Here is a 24,384-nt window from a genome sequence, read left to right as displayed (position 1 = left end):
GTTACGCTTAAATAATTAAGGTCCGTTTCTGACGTGGAACTTTTCATGTGGCGAACCTAATGAGCTAAAGTCTTTGTTTAACTTCATTTGCATTCGACTCGGCTCATGGTGTGACGTCTAAACGTGCTTTAGTCATCTTTAAACTGGTGTCCATTCGTCGTAATGGTCGTGAACAAGTCATTCCATCACCAGTGAGAAAAAGTCGAGATGTAAACTTGTCTTTATTTCTGTTTTCAAATGGGTCATTGTTGACTGCACATGTACAACAACACATCAGCCATTTTGGCATGTTCACGACATTACGACTGAACTATATAGGCCTCATTTTGTTTCGGCTAGTTCCCTACACTGCATGGTTCTTCCTGGTTGAACACTGATGAAAACAGGATTAAACAATGTCGTTGTTATGGTCACAGCCACTTGTTAGGTCAACAGGTTTTTGGGTTAGAGCACCACATTGCATCTGCATGTATACTTCTGTTTCAGTCAATCATTTTGAAACAACCCAAGACAGATATTGTGTAAAAAAGTTTACAACATGTTTTTTTTCGGAGCTGGTTTTTTCCTTATATTTCATCAAATTTGTCTGTTAAACTTTAAAAGCCGGTGTTGGCCAGTAAAGTTTTAAAAAATATATTGTTTTTGGAATAACTTAATTATAGATTGAAAATTCCCCTAATATTAAACTGATATGCATTATTGGCACAATATAGAAAATGTACAGCTTTGTTTGTGCCGTCGTGTCGTGAAAAGATTTCGTTACATCAGTTTCAATATCCGCAGAAAAAGTGAAAATGATTAAGGAAATGTTAGAGAGAATGCATGTAATAACAGCGTAGCACATAGTCATCGTTCATAGTCTTTCGTCTTTGACGTTGCGACTGACATTTCTGTATTAACTACGGCGTTTTCGATCGACTTTTCTTTATTTTTAGCTGTTGCTGGTTTTTTTGTGAAACATGTCAAGACAGGAAAGTGTATCTATGACACAGCACGAATACATTCACGAGGCTCGAGCTGGGGCAGCGTATCTTTTCTTGAACTCACCAACAACTGTCTGGATCCAGCTGCTCAGTTTCGGTTTCGTGATAATGGCGCCATGTTGAATTTGAAAAGACAAGGATGTCTTGCTATCTATAGAAAGCACAGGCTTCCTGAAATGTTTTACGTCTACGTTCCTGCTACCCCAAGAACTATAGAAGTATCTGCCTGTGCTGACCACCGGGTTATAAAACAAACCGCTTGGGGAGGTTTACATGGCCTTTATAATTCTGCAGCCAGGTGTGCAGACCCTGATGGATACATAAGAACGACCACAAGCTGTGAAGACGGGGAGAATAAACGTTTTAATTTTGGTAAGTTTCTGTGCGATCTTTTCTGCCTGCCAGGGTTGTCTGAGACTGAGAAGAATATTCGATAATAGTTGTTAGAGAGAAGAAGAAGCAGTCTCAAATTTAGAGGATCACACAATCACCGCATTATTGTTATTTTCCAGGTTCAGTGGCATGTTATGGAAAAACGACAGAGAATGCCACCTGTCCTAAAGATCAGTTCATGGTGGTCAAGACTGCATCTTACCGTGGAATGTCTGACTCAAAGACATGTGGTTTGAGTGATGATTATAGTTGTACAGTTGATGTAACATGTCTTGTTAAGAAACAATGTGATGGTCAACATGAGTGTAAAATAACTGTGGATGAAACCTTGTTCTCTGGTGATCTGTGTCCTGAATTGAACAAATATCTTTACTTTGAATATCAATGTATTGATACTTCCACGTCTTTTACCAAGCCGTGTGGTAAGAGCTAAAAAAAACATTCACGTTCATGATTCTATTGTTTAGGCTTGGTTCACACTAGGTCCAAAGAATCGAGGATCCATGGTATTATTTTCCGATAGACAAAGCATTTTGAATTCAAACAAAAGGTCGCCCATTCTTAAGACAAGTGTGAACCTGGCTTTAATCTACCGTATGTTGAATAAACAGTTTTATTTCATTTCGTTCTACAATAGTTGAATCTGTCTCATTGACTTCGTCAACTTCACCAAACAAAGGCTTTTTGACCGTCACTATCGATAATAAGGACGAAATTGTCTGCAGCGAAGCTCTAAAATCTCAGGCCAAGGATATCGTCTGCCGTCAGCTCGGCTACTGGAAAACACTTAAAGAAACTTCGGCTGTTTCGACGAAGAGTAATGAAGATGTGTTTCAAGGAAGTATTGACTGTGATGGAAGAGAAACAGCTTTATCACAATGTCAAACAACAAGAAGTTCTGCCAACGATTGCAAGGAACAGTCATACGTGACATGTAAGATGAAGTAGTCTGTAGAGAGCATGATGGTTCATTATGCGAAGGAAGAGAAGATAGGATAAGAAATCTGACATGTATAAATAAGCACTTCATGAAGGGAAAAATACAATAGAGGGTAGATAGGGAAACAGTGGGACGAAAAGTAGGAAGATAGTAACGATACTCTTTGTGAAGGGTGATAAATGAATAAATCAAACAAAACGTAAAAAAGGGGAGATTACATGTTTTGTATGAGGGCAAAACGTAAAAAATGTAAAGAGAAAGATGGGTGAATATCTTTTGCACACACAAATCTTATTTTTGGCAATTAATTCCTGATTTCCAGGTGCAGTTTGCGATAATCCTCTGTTAGAATACAAAGATTATTTTCCCGACTCCTCCTTCACGGCATCAGGTTCACTGAGTGGTCACAATCCAGTCAAAGCAAGGATATCTAGTGGTAGTTCTTGGTGTGCTCCTGTCGCAAATGGCAAACATTATCTCCAAGTTGACTTAGGAAGATCTTATGTTGTATATTATGTGGCGACATTTGGTGATAGAACTAACAGCAAGTGGGTGATTTCGTATCATCTGAATTACTCGGTTGACATGATACAATGGAAACAAGCTAAAAAAGTATGTTTCGCGTTTGAAACTGCTTCCGAATACGTCTGGATTTCAGCTTTAATTTCCGTCATTATTAATAATAATCTTCCGACTTTATATAGTCTGTCAAGTAATTGAATCTAGTTGTAATTGCGACGCCGATTATTTTTTATTTTCTTGCAGATATTTCGTGGCAATAGAAGTGCTAATAATCATGTTGTCAGGCAATCTGTGGACGATAATATTGAACTAAAAGCTTTGAGATTTATTCCGCTTAATTCAATGGTTCAGCCGTGTATGAGAGTGCAGATTTGTGGAAAGTGTAAGTCGTGTTTTGATATTTTCTCCTACACTTGACTGCCAGTTCTCCAGGGTTTTATATTCTGCTTCGTGTTGCGCAAATAGCTTAAACATATTGACTCTTTAATTCTTAGTTTTTATTTTTTCTTGATTTATATTTTAGCCATAAAGCCAGGAAGACCATACAACTTGACAGTCAACAAGATCACGTCCAGAAACGCAGAAGTGTCTTGGTTGGATCCCGTGGTTTCTTCCAAAGATCCTGTTATCAACTTTTGGATAATACTGAAACATGGCGGTGTCCGACTAATAAACAAGGTTATACGATTTATTGGTGAAAACAAGTTCTCCATGAAGGATCTGACTCCATTTACGAACTATGAGGTTTCAGTGGTGCTTGGTAACAGTAAAGGTTATGGTGATCGTGTTAAGATAGCGTTTAAGACTGGTGAAGAAGGTAAGATCAAAACATTTAATGATTTATAGGATCTCAACTTCATCATTCCTATTTTAAGATTTCTTCTAGCTCAATTGCATGTATATGTGTAATATATATATTTGTTATTATGATTTCCAGCTCCAGATGGTCCTCCACTGAATGTCAAAGTCACGGCAGAAAGTTCATCCTCATTATCAGTCACGTGGGATCTTCCTGAAAAAGAGAAAAGAAATGGCGTCATTATTAGTTACACTGTGTGTATCTCACATGAAGAAACTAAACCTTGCTTTAAAGAACATACTACAGAGAAGATGATGTTAGTCATCGACAGTTTGAAATCATCAACCAAATATGTTTTTTTTTCGTGTTCTTGCAAGTACTAAAGTTGGTCGGGGTAAATACGGTGTTAGTGAAGGAGTCTTTACTAATGGAAGTAAGTACTGTATTGTCAAGTCAAGTCCTGAAGTGCAGATTGCTAAACCACTATTAATATTTTATCTCAAAAGAACATTTAATTTTAATCTAGGTAATTTACAATCGTGTTTTTTGTAGAACCTCCGGGAATTGGAAAGAATATAACATCAAGCACTATTGAATTCTCTTTACAAGTTCCCAAACAAAACTTTACGTAAGGTTTATTCTAGTCAAATATTATGATCATTGATGATGACACAATATGTTTGGAAATTGGAAATCTTTGAAGAAATAGATCAAATTATAACCATTCCAACTTCATCTTGATAAGCAAAGCGCGTAAATGTTCAGTCAATGGTCAATAACCGTTAAAACTTTTCATTTCCCAGGCATTTTTACGTAGTGGCTTTAAGGTCATCAGAAGGCGAAGAACTGAGATCTTCCAGCAGCTTTAAAAAAGCAGAAATGTCGACGTATGCTGCGGCAAAGAAATCAACTGACCCAAAGCCTTATATTGCAGCGGTATTTACGTCCAGCGAAACTCCGATGACAAAATTCATACTTGGCGATGGTAAAAATACAAATGCTCCAACATCACGAAGACGAAGATCAACTGCTGATAGTTATCATAACGGTCCATTAGAACCTGGGACTAGATACCGTATTTTCCAACGAATTTTTCTCAAGGTATCAAAGCAAGTTTATAATTCAGCTATACATACTACACCTTATTTGTGGCTGAAATGAAATTATACTATACTGTAATTCGATTATATTACTTCCAGCAAAACGACTTTCATCCAACTAGAAATTTACCTATGTTTCATAGGGTGGATATAATTACTCTACGGATTGGAGCTCCGCATTGAAAACATATCTCCCTACAGAAGCAAAAGGAAGCTCAGGTATATAAAAATGCTGCAAGCATGCACTCGCTATAAAAACTGGATAGTTTTGAGTGTAAATTAAGAGTATAAAATCGTATTTTATAGATGAAAGTAGTACTGGAATGATAGTTGGGGTAGTTATTGCCTTACTACTTCTTCTGGTCGTTTTTACTTTACTGGCTGTTGTCTTGTACAGAAGGTAGTTATCAATTTCTCCTATATATCATTTTATACGCGCGACGTAAACCAGGTAACAATGCCTGTAGCCCGTCCTGGCCGCCATTGATTATTATATGTCACCAAGAATATATTTGGATCGAATAATCACGAATTGACGTCTGTTTGGTTTAATTTTAAAACGTCTTACAACTTCTGAGAGAGGGGGGCTCTTTATCTTTGATTTGAAGCTGATTTCATATAATCTGGCTGGCTATATATAGCGTTGAAATATTTCATCTTGCATCATTTAGACGAAAAAGCAGTAACACACAGTCCGGTGATAAAAATAATGAACTTCTACCCGAGGAGCAAATATCCAGCAAATACAACACGGTCACGGTGTTTGAAATCCACGATAATCAAACACAAGATGATGAACCAAACGACTATCCGCTTCAAAACAACAGCCATCCTGATGAGAATGTAGACACGACAGATTTACCTAAAAAGGAGGAGAGTTTGTATGGAAACCAAGAAAGTAAGATAAACGAAAAGTTTATAACAAAACTATGCGAGCGAGGTGAATATAGCCTGAATTGACTGGATTTTTAATTTTGCGGTTTTTTTTATTTTTTTCAGCTATTATAGCGCGCTCACACTTTCCAATCCCAGTATCAGAATTTGATGGTTACGTTAGCAGAATGAAGCGAAATGATAAGAAAGAATTCAAGTTAGATTTCGAGGTAAACCGATTCGACAAAATATTTCTTCTTTTGATAGAGATTTCTTTAGTCGCATGTAGTGAAACAGATGAAAAATTTTCTTTAGGATCTTCCAACTGGACAAAAATTAAACTGGAGTATTGCCAAGCTTTCTTTTAACATTCCGAAGAATCGGTTTGGGAACGCTGTCACTTGTAAGTCCGATGCTCACTAGTTTCGTTGTTTCCAAGAAGGTCACCATCACTCACCTTTACTTTACTCTTTGTGGTTAATGCTTCAGATAATGATTCACGTGTCGTTCTGTCGGGTAACGAAAAGTCAGACTACATAAATGCTTCCCACATTAATGTAAGTGTTGAAGTTCAAGGCTTAAAATTAAGTTATATAAAAATCATTATGGTTTGTCTTATCCGTACGCACTACAACACACTGGAAACACAAAAATGTTGCTTTGTTCTTTTGTTTCCTCTCCGTACATTGGTTTTCTTTAACGACCAGTAAACACTTTTGGGCCATTTGTACCGATTTATGTAATAAACTTGAGACAATACTTGCAGGGTATCGAAAAGAAATACTACATTGCAACACAAGGTATGTCGCTAAACTTTTTGATGATAATTTTCATCTTTATTATTGAAGAATTGGTGAAATATATAGTATAGCTCTCATTTAAGCATAAAAGGTTCACGTTTTTGTGTTCTTAGGACCAAAGCCAAAAACTGTGAATGATTTCTGGCGGATGATTTTTGAGTACAAATGTCCAACTATCGTAATGTTAACGACATTGAAAGAGATGGGAAAGGTTTGCATACTTCTTTATATCTCGGTATTACTAAGATTTAGTCTCCCTTTCTATGGAAATAACGTGTATAATTCGTACTATAGGTTAATAATGACGAACAAAGTATAACAGCATGTTCTTTCTTTGAGACAAAGGATCAAAATCGATCATTTGTTCATTATGACTCCCAATCGTATTTACTTCAGGTAAAATGTGAGAAATATTGGCCTGATGAAAGCGAAGTGTATGGAGAAATTAAAGTCACTGCGACAAGAAGTCGAGCTTTTGCTGATTATATTACACGGACGTTCATTGTTGAAAAGGTATTTGTAATGCTTAAATCTTGCAAGCCTACAGTTGTATACTTGTATGTATCTCGTTAAATCTGGGATAATTATCTCCTAGCCCTATCTACCCGAAATATACTTTGTCCATAGTAAGTTTTTTCCACTGTTTCAATAACAAAAGGCTTTGATTACAGGGTGAAGATAAACTTGAGGTTAAGCAGTTTCACTTCAGGTCGTGGCCAGATTACGGAGTTCCTCTCTATCCAACTCAGATTTTGACCTTCAGAAGAGATTACAAATCTTACCACGAAACAACTAGCGGTCCTGCGGTGATTCATTGCAGGTGAAATAGGGGTAGTTAGGAATGTGGAGGACACTTGGGAGTCTACGGTTTAGCCGTGACTGAGGCAGGGATTCTGAATTGATTTAGAACTTGTAGTTGAAATGCAGAATGAAGTGGTCTCAATTAAAAATATGTAGTTGTGAATATGTATAATTGAAGTTTTCTTGCATAGCGAAAGCTTACGAAACTAAAATAGGAAAAATAGATGGAATTTTTTACTATATATAGCTCTTTTTATCATCGCAGCGCCGGAGTTGGTCGGACAGGAGTGTTCATTGCTGTGGACAAGATTTTGGATGATCTTGACAAAGAAAAGAAAGATGTGATCGATGTCTTTGGCTTTGTAAAAGACATGAGAACAAGACGAGTTAACATGGTGCAAACTGCTGTGAGCCTCCTTAATTTGTTCTAGTTTCCAATTTTGTCGATTACGGTGTCTTCAGAAGTCCAACAGTTCCTTCCTTCCAAATAATATTTATCTTACGTTATCCCTCATCCAGGAACAGTATGTTTTCATTCATGACACAATATTGGATCACATCAAGTGTGGGACAAATGAAGTGGAAGCAACTCAACTCATGATCGTGATAAAGAAATTATCAGAAATTAACGAGAAAGGCCAGTCTGGATTTGAACAGAAATTTCAGGTAGAGTTTAGTTTTGTTCTCCTCTTAGTCGTTCTCCAATTTGTCCTTAACCCGCGTGTTGTCTTTACAGCAACTCAATAATATTTCGCCGAAATTAGAAAAGGAACTTTGCGAAGCAGCATTGTTACCTGAAAATAAGGCAAAGAATAGAAATGCAGAAATTTCTCCAAGTAAGTTGCTTTCCTGAAAATTGCTCTTAGTTACAACGTTATTGAAAGCCGAGTTCTTTTTATACTGTTAGATATAAGTTCTTTTTTCATATATGAAGAAACGTTTATTACGTGGTAACGACACAAGATCATCCATCTCCCATCGAAGGAACTGTATTGTAGCTATTTCAGTTCATTTGACAAGCTTTCTAATTTTGTTCCTTCATTTTTCCTAGCGGAATCTGTTCGTGTTTGCCTGAAACGTTTAGAGGACATTGAAAACTCTGATTATATAAATGCGTGCCATGTTGATGTAAGTTTGCCGCTCTGAAATTATCTTTTAAACATGGGCAAACTTAAACACTGAGTTCTTGTTTTCAGGGATATCTTGGTAAGAATTACTTCATTGCTACACAAACACCTCTCCAAAGAACAAAAAGTGATTTTTGGAGGATGGTATTCCAACACAACTCCTCGACTATAGTCGTCCTGAATCAACTTCGAGAGAACGACAAGGCAGGTTCAACCTTTGTAAGGAACTGTTTGTTTGGGGTTTTTGTAATCGTGAATGTTTTGTCCCATAGGATTACCCCATGTTTTGGCCAACCGAGCGAGCGAAACCACAGTCGTTTGGAACCATTACTGTAATGTTAGATTCCTTTGTCACCAATGGAAATATTGTTGTCAGAAAATTGCTTGTTTCTCCGTCATCCGTAAGTGTTCATAAATAATTCCTCTTGAAGAATATCTGCATTTAACTACTTAATCAACCTCCGGCTAATTATAAACTCTTGCGATTTCAGAATTTGAAAGATGGTCGTATAGTACGTTTGGTTCAGTACATGTCGTGGCCAGACCATGGAGTACCAGAAAATGTTAACGATATTGTGAAACTTTTGTCTGAAGTTGAAGACGCGAAAAGAGCAGCAGAAAAGAAGGGACCAATCATTGTTGTTTGCAGGTGTGGAGTTATATACATTTGTGACTTTTTAGTCGAATTAATATATTAAGAATCAATTAATCGGTCAATTAAGAATCAATTAACGAGCATTTGTCAATTAGTTTAAACATTTAATATATTTTCTAGCGATGGTGCTGGAAGAAGTGGAACGTACATTGCAATTTCTAATCTTGTGGACAGAGTGAAAGTTGTTCAAGTCATTGACGTCTTTCAATGCATCAAATTGATCCGTGCAAAGCGTCCACAGTTCGTTGAGACCGCGGTAAGGCATTACTTAAGAAATCTTTATCCCCATTCTCCATTTTCTAACCAGCGATTGTACTGAGTGAGAATTATCTTGTGAAGTTTATTATTGTTTTTTCTTTGTTATTTAGGCACAATTTAAGCTCTGTTATGAAGCTATTACCAGCGTCCTGGAATCGTTTAACGAGTATTCAAATTTCAGTGGGTGAGATAATCTTTTACAATCATTTCAGTTGGAGATAATCCTGTCTATATTTGATGCAAATTAGTTAGGATAGCCGCATACCTTTTAAAATGGGTAAAAAAGACTTTTTTTTTAAAATACTGCAAATTTTTAAACTTAATTCAATTGTACTGATAGGAGCAATGTTTGAAACAATTAGTTTTAGTCACAATCTAAATGGTTTGAAAGGGAACTTTAATATAGGGGTTCGTCTTCATGTGAATGGTTCTGTCAAGCCAAAACATCAAGGTATATATACCCATATACAGACGCGAGAAATTGAACCGGATTACTATGTGCCGGGAAAAAGATACAATCAATCAAAATTTTTTTATCATGGTAAAACCAATTCAAATCATGCGTGTATCTGGCATGATGTAATAATAACTATAATATAACATTAGTTTAATAAAAAGGTTTCAAAGTAGTCTTTTCTCTGCTTTATAAGATGCTTAAGAGGGAGTAAGTTTATGATAATATTAGTATTCGTGTATCGGACCTGTGATCGGACTAATCGTATTGTACAAGGCCCCCTCCGTGTAGTCGTTGATAAGGGCATATCCAAAGATGTAGAGACGAAAATTTTAGCGTTCAAAAGAACGCCTTTTTTGAGGGTGGGGAGACAAGAGAACACATAAACGTTAGAAACTTTCACATACCCAGACAGATATAAATTGTATTGGACTAAGTCTATTGAACCAAGGCAAAGAATGAATCCCTTAAGTACTTTCTGAATGGTTATTTGGGCGAGAAGACCAACTGGTTTTGAAAAGCATCAGGATTCACTGAGGGGAAAAAACCAAGACACGTTATTTTTAAATATTTATTATACAAATGTGCAAGAATACACCTGGAAATTAATTGTAGGACTTGAAATAGAGATCCGTTTAGGTTCAATAAAAAATGTAATCATTTTCCTTTTGAAATAAATTTGCCAAAGACTATAAGGCCTAATTTATATATGCCAAGGATAATAATATGTTCTGTGAGCAAAGTGATTTGTCTTGATTATATGTAATAGGTACAAAATTTATCTGGTTAAGACATAGTACCAACGTGATTGCAGCTATAGTTTTGCAGTCTAATTCTTCTTATGTAATTATAAATACATAGGAATATGCCACTACTACTATTTTGCTAAATATATTGTTAAAACTTTTATAAAATTGTCGAGAAAGTCAATTTAATTGTTTAACGCCACTGACAAGGCTATACGTAATATGACAATGAAGACATAGAGACAAACTGCAACAAATATGGAAACATAAGCTAATTTCTTGGCTTGCATTCCAACTTCTTGTGCTCCAGCATAGTCCCCTTGCCTGAACAAATCACGTGACTATAAGAGAATAATTATTTTAACAAAGTTGTTTGTCAATTGTTGTGATCACCTGTTTGGCTTATGAAACTTGATGCTTACCCTCATTGACTTGAGAACTGCGAATATCCCAATGAAGAAACAGCAAAACATACTGATGATAGACACAACCATAAAATCAGGAGGCTGAGTTGTGTGTATAATCACCCCACTCGTTGGTTGCTGAAAATATTATAGACAGGTACAGATATCTTATTTATAAGGTTTTCTTATAGACTTACAGTTGCTTAGTTTGTGATATTAATAAAACCTATGCTCTTTTAAGATGCTTTACTTTGGTATAAAAAGCAATGAAGAGGTTAGCATGGCAAAAAATAGAACATTACCAAAGCTTCTTTGAATGAAGTGAGATGAAAATTTATAATACCTGGGTTATTATTGTAGTTTGGTTGTGTTGATGGTAGCCTGTAACTCCAACACCTTGTGTTGTGTAGCCTGGTGCAGCACCTTGAGGTGGGTATCCTGGGGGTACCCCTTGTTGAGGGTAGGGGGCTGCTGTTTGCATAGGGTATGCCTTTGTTTGATCATGGCTAGTATAACTTGGTGGGGCTGATGGAGGGTAGTAGGGTTGTTGAATGGGATATGGTGGATTATTAGGAGGGAGATCAGGATTGTATGCAGGGGGTGGGCCAGCTAAAAATTCATCAGTGACAGTTTAGGTCAACAAAATTTATGTCAAAATTAATATTTATACTGAAAAAAGGCATATTAGCTAGATTTATATATAGTACATACCTTCGCTTGCCATCTGATTACTTCAAATTTACGATGTTAAATGCCCTGTTGTTAACTCGAATTGTAGGTGACAGTCTGAAGAAAATAAACATAATTTTAAATGTGATATTAAACAGGAAAAGATAAGTATTCGCAATTTATTTTACGAAATGGGTCTTACTGTAGTATCTATCTTCTGTAGAGTTAAAAATCAGTATTTTTTCCAGCAAATCTGATATCCAAATAAACAACTCAAAGAGATTGTACAATTGTTTAAAAACGAAGTTTTTCGTAATACAAATTCGGTCCGACATATTCACAAAACAAGATACAAAATCGTCGTGTCGTTCGTAAAATTAGGCTCATAATTTTGGACTGGTTTTTTGGTGAGAATAGTTATCTTACCTTCACAAATCCTCAGAAAGAAGAAACCAATACAAGCGATATCAAATAAGGGGAAACAAATTATGTTTATATTGGTTCTTTCAAAATTTTGCTGTCTCATATAAGAATATTACTTAACAATTACTAGTGAAATGATAACATCTGTCGTTAAGACGTTTGATAACGTCACTGACGGGGGGTAAGCCGTTCTTGGACGTTTTTTTTTTGTATAAAAATACATCGTTAATGGTTTGAATTCAGATAAAAATTGTACTTAATTTTAAAAATTCCATCCTAAAATAATTGACAAAATGCTGCAGCAACAATTAACTTTGACAATTTAACCAACACTTTTACTAGTAAATACAGTTTATAATAATAGAATATTACATATTAAAATATTCATAAATGTCTCCCTCCTGTTTCTGTCTCTTCTTTTCTTCTTTTAATTTCTTTTTATTACTTTCATTCTTTAAAAGTTTATATATCATAAGTACTGAAAAAACAAAGAAAACACTGTTTGTAAAGAGTTGCTGGAGTTAACTATTTCTCTATAGATTAGAGGATATTTGCATAAGCCTCTAATAGATTACTACAATTCTTGTTCAAAGGTTCAAGAGTTACTATAAAAAGAACCAGTGAAATAAGAAACACTGAGTGTTCATAGAATCTGTAGAATATAAACAATAAATACCGCTTACCAACTCTAAATACTCATTTCGTATATATTATTCACAATTTGATTGAAATCACTAGTGGTATTTTTGACGATCGACATCGTAAGAATTATTTACCTTACCTACAAATAGTACTAATAGTGCTCCGGGTATAAGGAGTAAATTCACATCGATTTTAAATCGTTCAAACGGGGCAGAGTCGTTCGCAGCAGCCATCTAGCAGGTCAGTTGATTATAAAAAATATATAAATGACCACAAACGAAAAATAGCTTTCTGATTTGTTGCATTCACTTTGTTATTGTTTTGAAAAGAATATAAATACACGTGGCGCAAAGTTACAAGAAGATTGAGGCGAGGCAGACTTGCCTGTTTTTAGGGTAAACTATTCCAGATGTTGCAAAATATTTGCCTCAACTGCCTGCGCAATAAGTTGTTCTTCACATTTTATTTATGTTATATTTATTTCAAATCTATTATCAATATTCTTGAGAAACTCACCTGCTTTATTTACTTATGTTGGTGAATGGAAGTCAGTATTACTCCAGAAAATTGCATTTACACTTCATGTTTTTGGTAAGACTTGTAGATCGAAGTACTAAATTGTTAATACATTTATTCTTAATTAGTTAATTAGTAATTAATTAATTTTTTCTTCTTCAATACTTAGTGAGGAAAACGTCTGGAAATTATGTGAAAGTTTTAAAGAGAAACTTCGTCTATGTGAATTTTATGTTGTATTTATTTCAAATCCAAGCAAACAGGTATTAGATAGATATCTTGAATTGGTTGAACAAGTGAATATAGCTGGGTGGTTTTAAGTCATGCATTTGTTTTGTTTTAGTAGATCCCCTTATGGTGTCAAAGATCAAGTGAAATAAATTCACAACCAGTTGTATGGGTGAGCAAATTACTTTACTTTAATGCACCTACACCACATTCTAATCTAACCATCCATTTTTATGTCATATTTCCAATAGGATTATCATGTAATTTTACTACATAAAAGAACAACAGATGCCTATGTATATGACCTGGATACCACACTAGATTTCCCTTGCAATCTCAAAGAATATGCTGAAAAAGCCTTACAAAACGAAAGCCAATTTATCACAACTTTTCATAGGCAAGTTATTCATGTTATTCATCAAACATATCATTATTGCATGATAGTTGATTGATGACTGGCATTGATTATTTTAGGTTTTTCCGGGTAATTCCAGCACCGTATTTTCTAAAAACATTTGCGTCTGATCGTTCCCACATGAAAAACAACGATGGAGAATGGATGAAACCACCTCCTAATTATCCACTGATCAAAACACAAGGTACCAGTTTTCAATGTAAATCACCACCTATGTATCTTCAGCTAGCTGCCCCTAGAGCCTTGCATTACCCAAAACCTTGCATTACAAAATTAGGCAACTCATTCACAAGATTGTTGAGACAACACAAACAATACGTCACATATAATTTCTTCCAGATTCTTCAATGAATTTGTTTGAATTTATTGATATGAAAACAGACAATGGTCATGGAACAATAATGGACATGAAAAAACTATTGGAACACTTCTATTGTGAAGTCAATTGGTTGCAATAACTGCTACAAAAAAATTTCCCATGCATGGAGAGTATTTGTCATTAATCAGATGTATGACTTTAGACATCCTCTGTCATTTGGCTACGTTTGATCACTAGGATCTCCATTATCTGTAGGAATTAACCACTGGTGTCTTAAGATTAGTGGATGCATTACACTTTATATAACAAATTGCATGACAGGACCTTTGCGTCAAGGATTTTACCACCACAGTGAATAATTTGTATGTAAAAATCACAAGTGAAGAAACAACTCATTATTACAGTCAATACCAAAACAAACTTTGCTTATAAATAATCATTCACATATGTACAATATTCACTCAAAAATTAGTTGATTTACAGTAGTTAGTGTGCTGTGACCTCACTTTCTAACTCAGTGTTGGCCCAGTTCGTTCATAGTCAGATCAACATTATCCACATAAGTATCTGTTTGAAATGTTCCTTCTTGATTACTGTCATTGCCCATTGATATTGTGTGACCATTGTCACCTCTCTGTGTTTCAATGTTCTCATTAATTATTGCAAAATCTTTTGTCATTGCACTTTTGTCACTTCCATAATCCCCTTTAAAGATGGCTTCATTTTCTCTAGCATTATTGTCTTGACTGTCATGTATTTCATCTGTTTCAAGTTGTTTTTGATCAGTTATTACCTTAAGGAACTTTTCTCTGGCAGTGTTAAATTTATCTCGGTAAGTTTCTCTTGCAACCTCTGTTAGGGTCATCAGGGTTTTGAAATAATCCTTGAAACAAGTAAATTACATTTTATACACTTGGATCACAGGATGATGCTCCTGTGATGATAAGACATCTGACACAATTTATTCCACATTACCTGAGCACCATCATAGTAAAATATTCCAACGACACTAACAGGAACTTTCTTTAACAAAATTTTACCAAGAACCTGTCTGTTTAGAGCAAAGATGACTGGAACATTTTGAGAGTGACATTCATGAATGATGCGTGCAAGTAAATCATCAAGGCCACCTGGTAAGGAATCCATGCAGAAAGTTTACAGTATATATTTGATGTTATCATGTTAAATCACATCACCAAGGGTAGTAGAATCTTAACCTTTAGATTTTGTTGGTTCTAAATTTGGTGTCACAATTACACATTTCAATTTCTTCAATCTTGCATGTTTGTGCACCTCTCGTAGACCACAAACAAAACGTCGCCTCGCTTTTGCCTAAATTGATAGTTTATAGTTCATTACGACATGTTTGAGTTGCTGTGCGTTGGAGATGTTTGCTTTAACCTTACCTTAATTGGATCTTTCTGATACAAACGATCTTGAAATCTTATTAATTCCTTGAGCAGTTTAATAACAACTCCGTTGATATCATAGTCGAGGTCATGATCACAATACCTTGTAAAGCAAGAAGGTGAACGATAAAGTAGAACAGCAGTTTGCGGAGAGGAAAATGGTTTTCGAGAAAAAGGTCTTTCCTGACTTACTCACGAAACTTTCTACTGTGAATGGTTTTCTTCACTTCTGCTGGATCTGAGAAGAATTGAAAAAATGGAAAATTAAAATTGAAAATTACAAACGAAAGCTTTCTCTAGTTAACGCTTTAACAGGTCTCACCTATATCACTCCTCGTCTAGACCTTGCTCATCTGAAGATTGTTTGTCAGATTTTTCATCATCGGATGTTTGGATCCTAAAATTTCATCGGAAATTGGTTGATTGATTGCCGCGAGACAAGACCAAACATAATCTACTTTAACTTCAATTCCAGGACTTACTCAGTTGACGATTTTCCTTCTCGTAACATCTTTTTATCTTCCCGCTCTTTCCTAAGAATCTAAAAGAAAAATTTGATTTGGATCAGAGCAAAACAGGGGACGACATGTTTATGGAACTTGGTTGAAAACGAAGCGGATGTTTAGAAAAAAGGTTATCCTCGGAGTCCAAAGATAAACCACAAACCTTCCTCATCGCGCTTGGCTTCTTCTTCTTTGGAAATTCCCGTTCCTTGCTACGAAACACGATGGGGGCAGTTGAGTCAAGAACATTCGCTGCTTGCATCTAAATTCAATAAAGGTAGAGAAGACAATAGTTTTGTTGTTTTCAAAAGCGCATTTCAGCGCTTGAATCCTCAACGAGCTCACATCGTATTTTATCCAACCTGAGGTCTCCTGGAAGTCCTCGTTTCTTTGGGTGGTAACGGGGCCTGAGCTGGCAGAAATCCTCCGGTACGAATAATTGGTTTCTTCTTGGAAGCTGACGATTCCTAAAGAGAGCTAAACATTTTGATTGTGAACGTTGGATAGAAGTATTCTACAATAACTTTTCCTGACCTACCATAATCTTCTCCAACATATCGCCAAAATCAAGAGTCAATGCTTCCTTAGATTTTTTTACAGTTTGAGGTTGTGTTTCAATTCCAGATTTCTTCTTTTTCTTCTTCTTTTTCTTTCTCTTTCCCTGTTCTTCCACTTCCTTTTCATCTACTCCCTCATTTTCACTTTTTTCGCTTGGGATTCTTAAGAACCCCTTCTCATTTTTAGAGCCTTCAATAGGAACTTTGGTGTTTGATTTACTTTTCAAGATATCGCTGTATGATAATGAAGGAGTAGTCATAGCAGTTGAGATGCTCACAGGAGGCCTAGAAGTTCTCCTTTCCTCATGATCACTCTCTTCATAATGTTTCTCTTCCAAATTCAAGCCTCTGTGCGTAGATTTAAAATTATAGTAATCTTCAGCTGGTTTGAAAGACTGTTTTGTTCTTCTATTCCCTAAAAACAAATTAGTTTAAACCAAAGGTGAATTTGTTGCAATCAAAATTAGTAAAATCATTACTTTCATCTATCGCACATCTATCCGCACCTTTATGCGAGTCTCTCATTGCTTCTCTTTTATCATTAGCAATATCTTTACCGGTAGCCCACTCTTCAGATAATCTACTTTTTGGAACAATGCCATCTTGCTTGTAGTCCTTCCCAGTACATTCCACTGAAGTTTTGCTTCTGTTGTTGGAAGATTTCTTAACTCCCTTCATTACTGAGTTTGTCTTTTCATCTGAATCAACTTTATCCCAAGCAAGAGGAATATTTTTGTGTCCTATAAACCAAAAATGGCACACTAAATACCAGACATAAATGAGACATTTAGGTCAGATAATGTCTATCTTACTAAAAGATTTGCCTTCTTTCTTACTGTGTTCCATTGCTTCATATTTCTTCTTTGATTTGCTTTTAACAACAGAAAATCCATATTCAGATGGTGTACTATCCACTTCTTCTTTGTTCATATTGACAATTTTCTTACACTCATCTTCATCATCTTTGCTTTTTATGGATGTCTTTTCTTGTTCTTTGGTTTTATCATTGAACTCACTTGAAGGTTCATCGTAAGAATAACTTGAAGTGTTACCAGTCTTTAGCTTGTCACTAAATGACACACCCAGTGGTTTGTTCCAAATTGGTGTTTTATAGTGTCCACTTTTTGCACCAAGAGCAGGGAAATCTGTATTCCAAGATAAATTTTCAGTCTCATGTTTATCTCCCTCTAGTTTGGAATTATCATCTTTACCACTAGAGCTTGTGACATGGTTTGTTTTTAATGCAGCTGGATTTGCCTTTTGTTTTGGCCCTTTCTTTGTAGAATTAATCTTCCTTTCCTTCTTTTCTACAGATTTTTCATCCTATGAAGTATGAAATCACAATATTTCCTGGGTGCAAGAGGGGGGAAGGGGGTAAATGCAGTTCAATTATTTACCTACAATAATAAACTAAATTTGAACAGTCAGTGTTAGCAACAACATACCTTTCCATTTTTTTCTTCCACTTTTGCAGAAACTCTTCTTGCTTCACTGACATTTGATGTTTCAATGTACTCTGTGGATGACTTAGGTTTGTTGTTTAACCAACTTGGCACAAATTCTGCAACATCCACAGAAGGTTCCCATAAGGTCCTGTTTGACAAGTGTGATTGGGCAGATGGTTTTGCAGGTTGCTGCCGACTTGGTACAAAGGGTGTTACGTCAGGAGACAAAGACATGGCACCTGTAGTAAAAATACTTTAAATAACAGTGTCCATCCATACTGAAGTTGTGTTAAGATTGCATTTAGACATAAGTGTGCTGTTATAACTTAGTAGGTTATGCACATGTCTGCTTTGATGTAGCTTCCTGGTTCAAACCTGGCTCAAACCTGCTTCATGCCAAATTCTATTTATGCTAGTGATGAAATGAATCATGCTCTTCCCTTTTCACATTTTCAATAGCGTTAAGTGGAGAGTTAAAATTGAATTAAAATAACAGACTGCAATTGAAATTCACACAATTCCAAAGATATTTTGTGTTGAAATACACTGTAGCTGATTGGCCAACTAGACACTAATCAAATGCTCTGATTGGAGCTTTTGTGCCTCAAAGTGGCTAGCCAATCAGGGACTTTGTTTACCACCTTCTAATAATACGATAAGTCGATAAGAGGCGCGTAACTTTGACAAAATGCTTCAGGAATTTTATGGCAATCAGATATGATACAAAGCATTAATATAAGTTTGTTTACCTCTATCTGGAAGCCTAAATATTCACAATATATTCCATGTCAATCGTCCCAGACCGATATAGCAATATTTCTTATTCACAATTGAAAATGTGCCGAAGGAAAGGGGATCGTTCCAAAACAATATTTATTTCTAATTGGTTGTTTTTGCGAACATTTCAAGATTCCAAAAACGACACAAACGTCATGTGTTATTCATGCGAAACACTTCATGTAAGAATGACGAATTCACTTCCCGGATTCCGCACTCTCCTCGACGAACAACGAACCGCAATTAGAACACTTTAAATAAAAGATTATACATTGAATTGAAACTCTTTCTACGAGTGTTATGTATCATCAAATGATCTCGAGTAACTGATCTTTAGTTTCCTAGAATCAATCAAGACGACGCTCTTCAAATAATGCCTGATCTAAGTTTTGCGAGTTCTTTGGTGGGCGACGAATCGCATCATTTCTTGGTAAATTTGGGCGAGGGTGAAATTAAAACTATTGAAAATCTAAAAGCATATGCAACGAAGCAACTTCACATCATAGAACAGTACGTCAATGGGATTCAGAAGTTAAATTCCTCTAGTGATATCACTAAATTTGGTTTAGATGAAGACAGTCCATTTGTCAAGGTAAATATTTAAGTGTGCATGATCTTTGTGATACAGACTGTAGGCAAGTAAGTTAATTAACTGTGAAAGTAAAATAATATTTGTTTTTCCATCGTCAGATACGGCACATATATAAAACCAAAATGGGTTATGAAAAGCAAAACTGTTCTTACACATATCCTCGTGTAAATAGTTAATAGTTGGCTTCATTTCAAGAGACTCCGAGTTAAAGTTTTCAATTACTAATTTAGTTTAATAATACAAACGGGAAAAAGACAGGATTTTAATTCAAGATTTCACCTTTACATCATTTAATTGCTTTGCCTTATTTTAAGCCCGGAAATTTTTATTCCCATTCATTGAAAGCCTAGCAAACCAAAACGATGAGACCTAGTATGATATTCTGACTCCTTACACTCTCTGCGTGAATTGTAAACAAATTATCTATTTGTCAAACATTTAATTTTCACTTCTCTGTTTACCAGATTAAAAGTTTTCCAATAATCCTTTTTAGAATAGTTGATATATAATTCCTCGTGACATGGCAGATTTGCCAAAAAAAATCACAACTTCCTTTCTCTGTGTTGTATATTGATGCACCATGACAAGTGAAGTTGTTTTTCCGGCTATTTAGATCTAAATCATGCAGTAGAAATGATCTTTAGCAAGCAAACCTGTTAACTAGTCATGTCTCAACTAGCACATCAAATTAGATAAAAAACTAACTTTTCAAAGGAATTTTTAGGCATGATTGACTGAATATTCTCTTTTGCAGATTTGGAAAGTATTTTACTCAGAATGCATTCAAGTTACAGCTCTGTTTAGTCAGCTAGCCTCAAATTATACAACATCTTTCATTCCTCGACTTGAAAAACTGTTGACACATATGAAAGAAGCACATAAACAGTATAAAAACCACAGATTTCGTATTGACAGTGAGTTAAAAACAGTTTGCGATCAAGAAAGCAGACTGAGGGCCACATACAAACAACATGCTGAAGAAGTTGAAAATGCTAAACAAAAATTGGAAGGACAAAAAGCAAAAGCTGATAAAACTAAACAGGATAAGTTCAAAAAAGCTTCCTTGAAGCTTTATCAAAACCACAATGAATATGTCCTGGCACTAAGTGCAGCAACAACACATCAAACTCACTATGAATCAGGAATTCTCCCAAACCTTTTGAATTCATTGCAAAATGTGAAACAAGATTTAGTTGCAGAATGGTGAGTAGAAATTTTGCCGCTGAAGTCGTCCTAGGATGTACATGAAAAAGATTTTTCCTATTTCACTTTTAGGAAAAGTATAATGAATGAATTAACTCAACATTTAAAAGAATGTTCTGAACAATATGCAAGATTTTCCGATGCCATAACATCTACAATAGAAGAAATCAGTGATGAAAATCCATATGAACCATTTATAGTCAATAAAGGGTAGGTTTGTTGTGTGATGTATAATCATCCCTATACTAAATATTTATAGAAAAATATATATTCCTATCCGATATCAATTGACCTGTAACTATTTAAACCATCTCAAGGGTCGCATATGAACCACAGACTTGCTACAAATTTGATGAGACATTATTAAACATCACAAAAACTGATCTGCAGGAGAATGAAATTGCTTTGAATGACTTGACAATAGAGCAACTCAAATCAAAGTAAGTTTACTGCTAGCTACAAAATCTATAAATTCCTAACAACCACTCATTTTAATGGTAAGAATATAAGCTGATTTTTCTCACATCAATTTAGAAACACTTTATTGGAAAAAACTGTTACAGAAACAAAAACAGAGTTAAATGAGAAGGTAAGATTTGAAAATTTAATTACCATCTTTCTATTTTTTAATTTAGATATTGACTGTTTCTAAATGAAAACATTATTTAGAGTTCAGAGTATCAAACATCAAAACAGATGTTGCTGCAAGTCAAGGAATCATCAAGTTCTAATTTGAGCAAGTGAGTAAGCATTTTAAAAAGATCACCAGCAACAGATGTTTTTTAATGGTAACCATGCAGATGCATTTCATGTTAGGGTTGACAGAGATCACTGACCATTGGTGATTGCTATTCTTGGCAATCACTGGGAACAAAGTGCTTTGTTATTTTATAGATTTTCTTCATCTTTGGCCAAAACCAAATACCTACATCATTGACTCTCTGCGATTATAATGATTAATTTGAAACTGATGCAAATTGATTTTCCTCTATAGTCTATTCGTAAAGCAAATGGCAGTGAGCGAGTTGTCTCGTGAATTGAAAGAGCTGAGTTGTACCAATGAAAAAGCACTGGTAGGTGGCTATACTGTCTTGGTTCTGTCTTGGTCATTACCAAAACAATTAGTAGAATGTATGCTTTCCTGGAATATTGAAATGATGAATATTTCTTGTATTCTACCAAGGCCCAGCGAGAGATTATTAGCTATGCCTTGGAAAATGGAGATCCACAACTCAGATGGTCTGACCTACAGCTGTCAAACAGCTTAGTAAGTGCATCATTTATTTTTCCATTCATTTATTCAAGAATCGCAATTTTTTTCAAGATTTTTCAACAGATATAGATGGCTATATGCACAAATGTTTGTGTAGAGTATAAAGAGGGTAGAGTAATAGTTGAGACATGTTATTGTGTTTCTAGGAGTCATGTGATACCCCCGATGCAACAAGTAAACCAGGACGGACATTGCAACGTTTGAACAAACTTTTCTCCAAACCTATCCCACCCCCTAAGAAAGATACTCCATATAATGGTGCAAATAATCATGACTGGAATCCAGGGCCAAGCCCTGATGGAATGAACAGTCACAATAGACCTTTGCCTGTTACACCCGTAGACACAGGCCCAGATGATGACACGGATGATGATCCTGCTGATTATGACGAGGTTTGAACTCTTTGAGATTATGAACTGTCATTAAAATATAGGATATAGTCAACATGTGTGTCAAAGACAATCCAATATCAGTCTTTTTTCTTCATTTAGCCTGTAGAGGTGCCTCTTTATGACGAACTTTGGTACCATGGTACAATATCCAGAGTGGATGCCGAAGCTTTGCTCAAAGATGAAGGTGACTATTTAGTAAGAGAGAGCAACAAGAAACCAGGAAATTATGTCTTGTCTGCGAGATGGGGGACTGTACGACATTTTATTATACAGCAAGATGAATCGGTAAAGATGATTCCACAAATTGAATGACAAACATTCACTCTTCAAAATTATTTACACTTCTAAAGTTGACAATTATTTTCTGCATGTTTTATTTATTTAGGGTAAATTCCGTCTAGAGGGTGAGTCTTACTCTACAGTGACTCATCTTGTTGACTTCCATAAGAAGCACCAATGCGCTGTAACCAGAAAAAGCAGTGCTATTCTAAAGAATCCAATACTGCGGCCAAAATCTATTGGAAGGAACTTGAATCATGACAATATAGTAATAGAAAGTAAACTAGGACGAGGCCATTTTGGTGATGTGATGAAAGGAAGATTGCAGGACAGTCGTGAGGAAGTTGCAGTGAAAACATGCAGAGATAATGTCATAGAAACCATCAAAGCAAAGTTTTTGCAGGAGGCAGAAATTCTAGCCCAATATGACCATCCAAACATTGTGAAATTGATTGGAATTGCTACTGATCAAGATCCAGTTTATATTGGTAAGTTTGTTGTTTGTGTTTGTGATGTTAATTGGTCCTTTGAGATTCCTCAACAATATCCATTGTTGTAATATGTGAGAACAACACATATGACCTAATATTTTTTACACAGTAATGGAACTGATGTCAGGAGGTGACTTTCTGAACCACCTTCGCAAAAATGGCAGTGGAATTCTACCAAAAGAATTACTCCAATATGGCATTGATGCTGCCAAAGGCATGGATTATTTGGAGAGTAAGGGTTGCATTCATCGAGACTTAGCAGCCAGGAACTGTCTTTTGAACAAAATGAATGTGCTGAAGATTTCTGATTTTGGCATGTCTAGAGAAACAGGTTTGTTATCAGTTGCTGACAGAGATTGTATTATTGTTCTCTTGGTAGACTGAACTGTTTTTTGTTTATTTAAATGATTCTGTGGTGGGAGCATGGCTTGATCAGGTTAAGTAATTGAGTTTCTTTCACTCTTCTCCATTTCTGCATTTCCAGATTTTTACGAATGTTCAAACATGCGCGAGATCCCCGTGAAGTGGACAGCACCAGAAGCCCTGAACTTTACACAGTACACTTCAGCAAGTGATGTGTGGAGTTTTGGTGTTCTTTTATGGGAGACATATTCGCTTGGTAACACACCTTACCCAGGGATGGGAAATAAGGTAACAGTGTCTATTAAATATTAGCTTTATCAATGAGAACAGAGTCAGGAGATTTCAGTGCACTATAACACCTTAACATGGTATAAAACATTGACCCAATCATTCTAGATCACTGTTGTATTTTATAGGAGACCAGGGAGCAGGTTGACCGTGGTTATCGCATGCCCCCTCCTATGGGAACACCTGCAAGTATCTATGAGCTGATGAAGGAGTGTTGGCAATACGAACCTAGAAATCGACCACAATTTCGCACTGTTCTTGCTAAGCTACAACAGATAAAATTAATTGGGTAATACTGAGTCTCGTGGGTATGACAGTGACTTTTTAAATTCACTTTTTAGAATTTAGGTCAAGTCTATGTATTTTAAGTAAGAGTTTAAAAAGACTTCCCAAGCATAGCTTGCTTGTATCTGGGAGGGTATTTGTAATATAGTATAATATTTTATAGAATTCAGACCAACCACAGAACACATACTTTCTGCAGAAACATTTTCAATTTTTCCATTTCTAAGTTTATAACTAAATGGCAAATGTATGTCAAAATCAGTTTTGCATGGTCATTTGCTTAGTTCAGTAATGGCTCTTACAACATGACTACCAGAAAGGAGATATCTTTATATATTTATATAAAGATCTATTCTTGAGGGAATTCTGTGTCATATTTATTCTACAGAACACATCTACTTCACTAGTGACACATTAATTAGATCAAAAGCACAAAAAGTGTTTGTAATAATTATATACG

General features: G+C 35.5%; 5 protein-coding genes across 7 annotated transcripts; 3 read left to right on the top strand and 2 right to left on the bottom strand.

Moving 5' to 3' along the window:
• The first annotated feature begins 3,999 nt into the window (after positions 1-3,999).
• Positions 4,000-10,212, top strand: LOC114525458 (receptor-type tyrosine-protein phosphatase S-like). The gene is made up of 22 exons (XM_028546819.1): positions 4,000-4,070; positions 4,190-4,265; positions 4,441-4,738; positions 4,881-4,956; positions 5,044-5,137; positions 5,409-5,635; positions 5,737-5,840; positions 5,926-6,013; positions 6,100-6,167; positions 6,377-6,410; positions 6,524-6,621; positions 6,807-6,923; positions 7,082-7,230; positions 7,477-7,618; positions 7,731-7,877; positions 7,948-8,047; positions 8,263-8,339; positions 8,408-8,542; positions 8,611-8,739; positions 8,830-8,987; positions 9,114-9,249; positions 9,362-10,212. The coding sequence occupies exons 3-22, from the start codon at positions 4,517-4,519 to the stop codon at positions 9,437-9,439; spliced, it is 2,379 nt and encodes a 792-aa protein (XP_028402620.1). The 5' UTR covers positions 4,000-4,070; positions 4,190-4,265; positions 4,441-4,516; the 3' UTR covers positions 9,440-10,212.
• A 50-nt stretch (positions 10,213-10,262) lies between these two features.
• Positions 10,263-11,630, bottom strand: LOC114525459 (spore coat protein SP85-like). The gene is made up of 4 exons (XM_028546820.1): positions 11,567-11,630; positions 11,199-11,464; positions 10,874-10,993; positions 10,263-10,792 (listed from the first exon to the last, which is right to left on the bottom strand). Exons 1-4 carry the CDS (start codon positions 11,577-11,579, stop codon positions 10,637-10,639), a joined length of 555 nt encoding a protein of 184 aa, XP_028402621.1. The 5' UTR covers positions 11,580-11,630; the 3' UTR covers positions 10,263-10,636.
• Positions 11,631-13,045: 1,415 nt separating this feature from the next.
• Positions 13,046-14,553, top strand: LOC114525282 (protein N-terminal glutamine amidohydrolase-like). The gene is made up of 6 exons (XM_028546529.1): positions 13,046-13,180; positions 13,275-13,368; positions 13,452-13,505; positions 13,585-13,730; positions 13,808-13,932; positions 14,088-14,553. The coding sequence occupies exons 1-6, from the start codon at positions 13,131-13,133 to the stop codon at positions 14,204-14,206; spliced, it is 588 nt and encodes a 195-aa protein (XP_028402330.1). The 5' UTR covers positions 13,046-13,130; the 3' UTR covers positions 14,207-14,553.
• Positions 14,554-15,539: 986 nt separating this feature from the next.
• On the bottom strand, positions 15,540-18,817 carry LOC114525279 (selenocysteine insertion sequence-binding protein 2-like). 3 transcript variants are annotated; one of them, XM_028546524.1, is made up of 11 exons: positions 18,731-18,817; positions 17,982-18,220; positions 17,349-17,859; positions 17,031-17,276; positions 16,518-16,951; positions 16,342-16,446; positions 16,143-16,241; positions 15,959-16,017; positions 15,799-15,873; positions 15,669-15,714; positions 15,540-15,579 (listed from the first exon to the last, which is right to left on the bottom strand). In XM_028546524.1, the coding sequence occupies exons 2-9, from the start codon at positions 18,213-18,215 to the stop codon at positions 15,804-15,806; spliced, it is 1,758 nt and encodes a 585-aa protein (XP_028402325.1). In that variant the 5' UTR covers positions 18,216-18,220; positions 18,731-18,817; the 3' UTR covers positions 15,540-15,579; positions 15,669-15,714; positions 15,799-15,803. The 3 variants fall into 3 exon arrangements, with proteins under 3 accessions (XP_028402325.1, XP_028402327.1, XP_028402328.1); XM_028546526.1 differs by having other exon boundaries at positions 17,043-17,276; XM_028546527.1 differs by having other exon boundaries at positions 17,373-17,859.
• A 105-nt stretch (positions 18,818-18,922) lies between these two features.
• LOC114525278 (tyrosine-protein kinase Fer-like) lies at positions 18,923-24,369 on the top strand. The gene is made up of 14 exons (XM_028546523.1): positions 18,923-19,350; positions 20,105-20,553; positions 20,626-20,763; positions 20,871-20,993; positions 21,088-21,142; positions 21,223-21,293; positions 21,548-21,626; positions 21,737-21,820; positions 21,973-22,218; positions 22,318-22,503; positions 22,604-22,985; positions 23,098-23,319; positions 23,473-23,639; positions 23,768-24,369. Exons 1-14 carry the CDS (start codon positions 19,132-19,134, stop codon positions 23,930-23,932), a joined length of 2,586 nt encoding a protein of 861 aa, XP_028402324.1. The 5' UTR covers positions 18,923-19,131; the 3' UTR covers positions 23,933-24,369.
• Positions 24,370-24,384: the final 15 nt, after the last annotated feature.

The sequence above is a fragment of the Dendronephthya gigantea genome, unplaced genomic scaffold (genome assembly GCF_004324835.1).
Source record: "Dendronephthya gigantea isolate DGI-Jeju-01 unplaced genomic scaffold, DenGig_1.0 000034F, whole genome shotgun sequence".
Classification (NCBI taxonomy): domain Eukaryota; kingdom Metazoa; phylum Cnidaria; class Anthozoa; order Malacalcyonacea; family Nephtheidae; genus Dendronephthya; species Dendronephthya gigantea.
The sequence above is the reverse complement of the archived record's forward strand: the minus strand, read 5'-3'. Positions and strand labels throughout refer to the sequence as shown.

What these genes read in the sequence shown, in the direction of transcription:
- LOC114525458 (XM_028546819.1), top strand. Translation starts at nt 4,517, where the DNA reads ATGTCGACGTATGCTGCGGCAAAGAAATCAACTGACCCAAAGCCTTAT. An exon ending in TAAATGCGTGCCATGTTGAT is followed by an intron (nt 8,340 to 8,407) that starts GTAAGTTTGCCG and finishes TCTTGTTTTCAG; the next exon opens with GGATATCTTGGTAAGAATTA. An exon ending in TGCTTGTTTCTCCGTCATCC is followed by an intron (nt 8,740 to 8,829) that starts GTAAGTGTTCAT and finishes TTGCGATTTCAG; the next exon opens with AATTTGAAAGATGGTCGTAT.
- LOC114525459 (XM_028546820.1), bottom strand. An exon ending in AAACTACAATAATAACCCAG is followed by an intron (nt 10,994 to 11,198) that starts GTATTATAAATT and finishes TAATATTTTCAG; the next exon opens with CAACCAACGAGTGGGGTGAT. An exon ending in CAGTTCTCAAGTCAATGAGG is followed by an intron (nt 10,793 to 10,873) that starts GTAAGCATCAAG and finishes ATTCTCTTATAG; the next exon opens with TCACGTGATTTGTTCAGGCA.
- LOC114525282 (XM_028546529.1), top strand. Translation starts at nt 13,131, where the DNA reads ATGGAAGTCAGTATTACTCCAGAAAATTGCATTTACACTTCATGTTTT. An exon ending in ATTTACACTTCATGTTTTTG is followed by an intron (nt 13,181 to 13,274) that starts GTAAGACTTGTA and finishes TTCAATACTTAG; the next exon opens with TGAGGAAAACGTCTGGAAAT. An exon ending in TTTCAAATCCAAGCAAACAG is followed by an intron (nt 13,369 to 13,451) that starts GTATTAGATAGA and finishes TTGTTTTAGTAG; the next exon opens with ATCCCCTTATGGTGTCAAAG.
- LOC114525279 (XM_028546524.1), bottom strand. Translation starts at nt 18,215, where the DNA reads ATGTCTTTGTCTCCTGACGTAACACCCTTTGTACCAAGTCGGCAGCAA. An exon ending in ATATGTTGGAGAAGATTATG is followed by an intron (nt 16,447 to 16,517) that starts GTAGGTCAGGAA and finishes AGCTCTCTTTAG; the next exon opens with GAATCGTCAGCTTCCAAGAA. An exon ending in GGACTTCCAGGAGACCTCAG is followed by an intron (nt 16,242 to 16,341) that starts GTTGGATAAAAT and finishes TATTGAATTTAG; the next exon opens with ATGCAAGCAGCGAATGTTCT.
- LOC114525278 (XM_028546523.1), top strand. Translation starts at nt 19,132, where the DNA reads ATGCCTGATCTAAGTTTTGCGAGTTCTTTGGTGGGCGACGAATCGCAT. An exon ending in ATAGAGCAACTCAAATCAAA is followed by an intron (nt 20,994 to 21,087) that starts GTAAGTTTACTG and finishes ACATCAATTTAG; the next exon opens with AAACACTTTATTGGAAAAAA. An exon ending in ATCCTGCTGATTATGACGAG is followed by an intron (nt 22,219 to 22,317) that starts GTTTGAACTCTT and finishes TTCTTCATTTAG; the next exon opens with CCTGTAGAGGTGCCTCTTTA.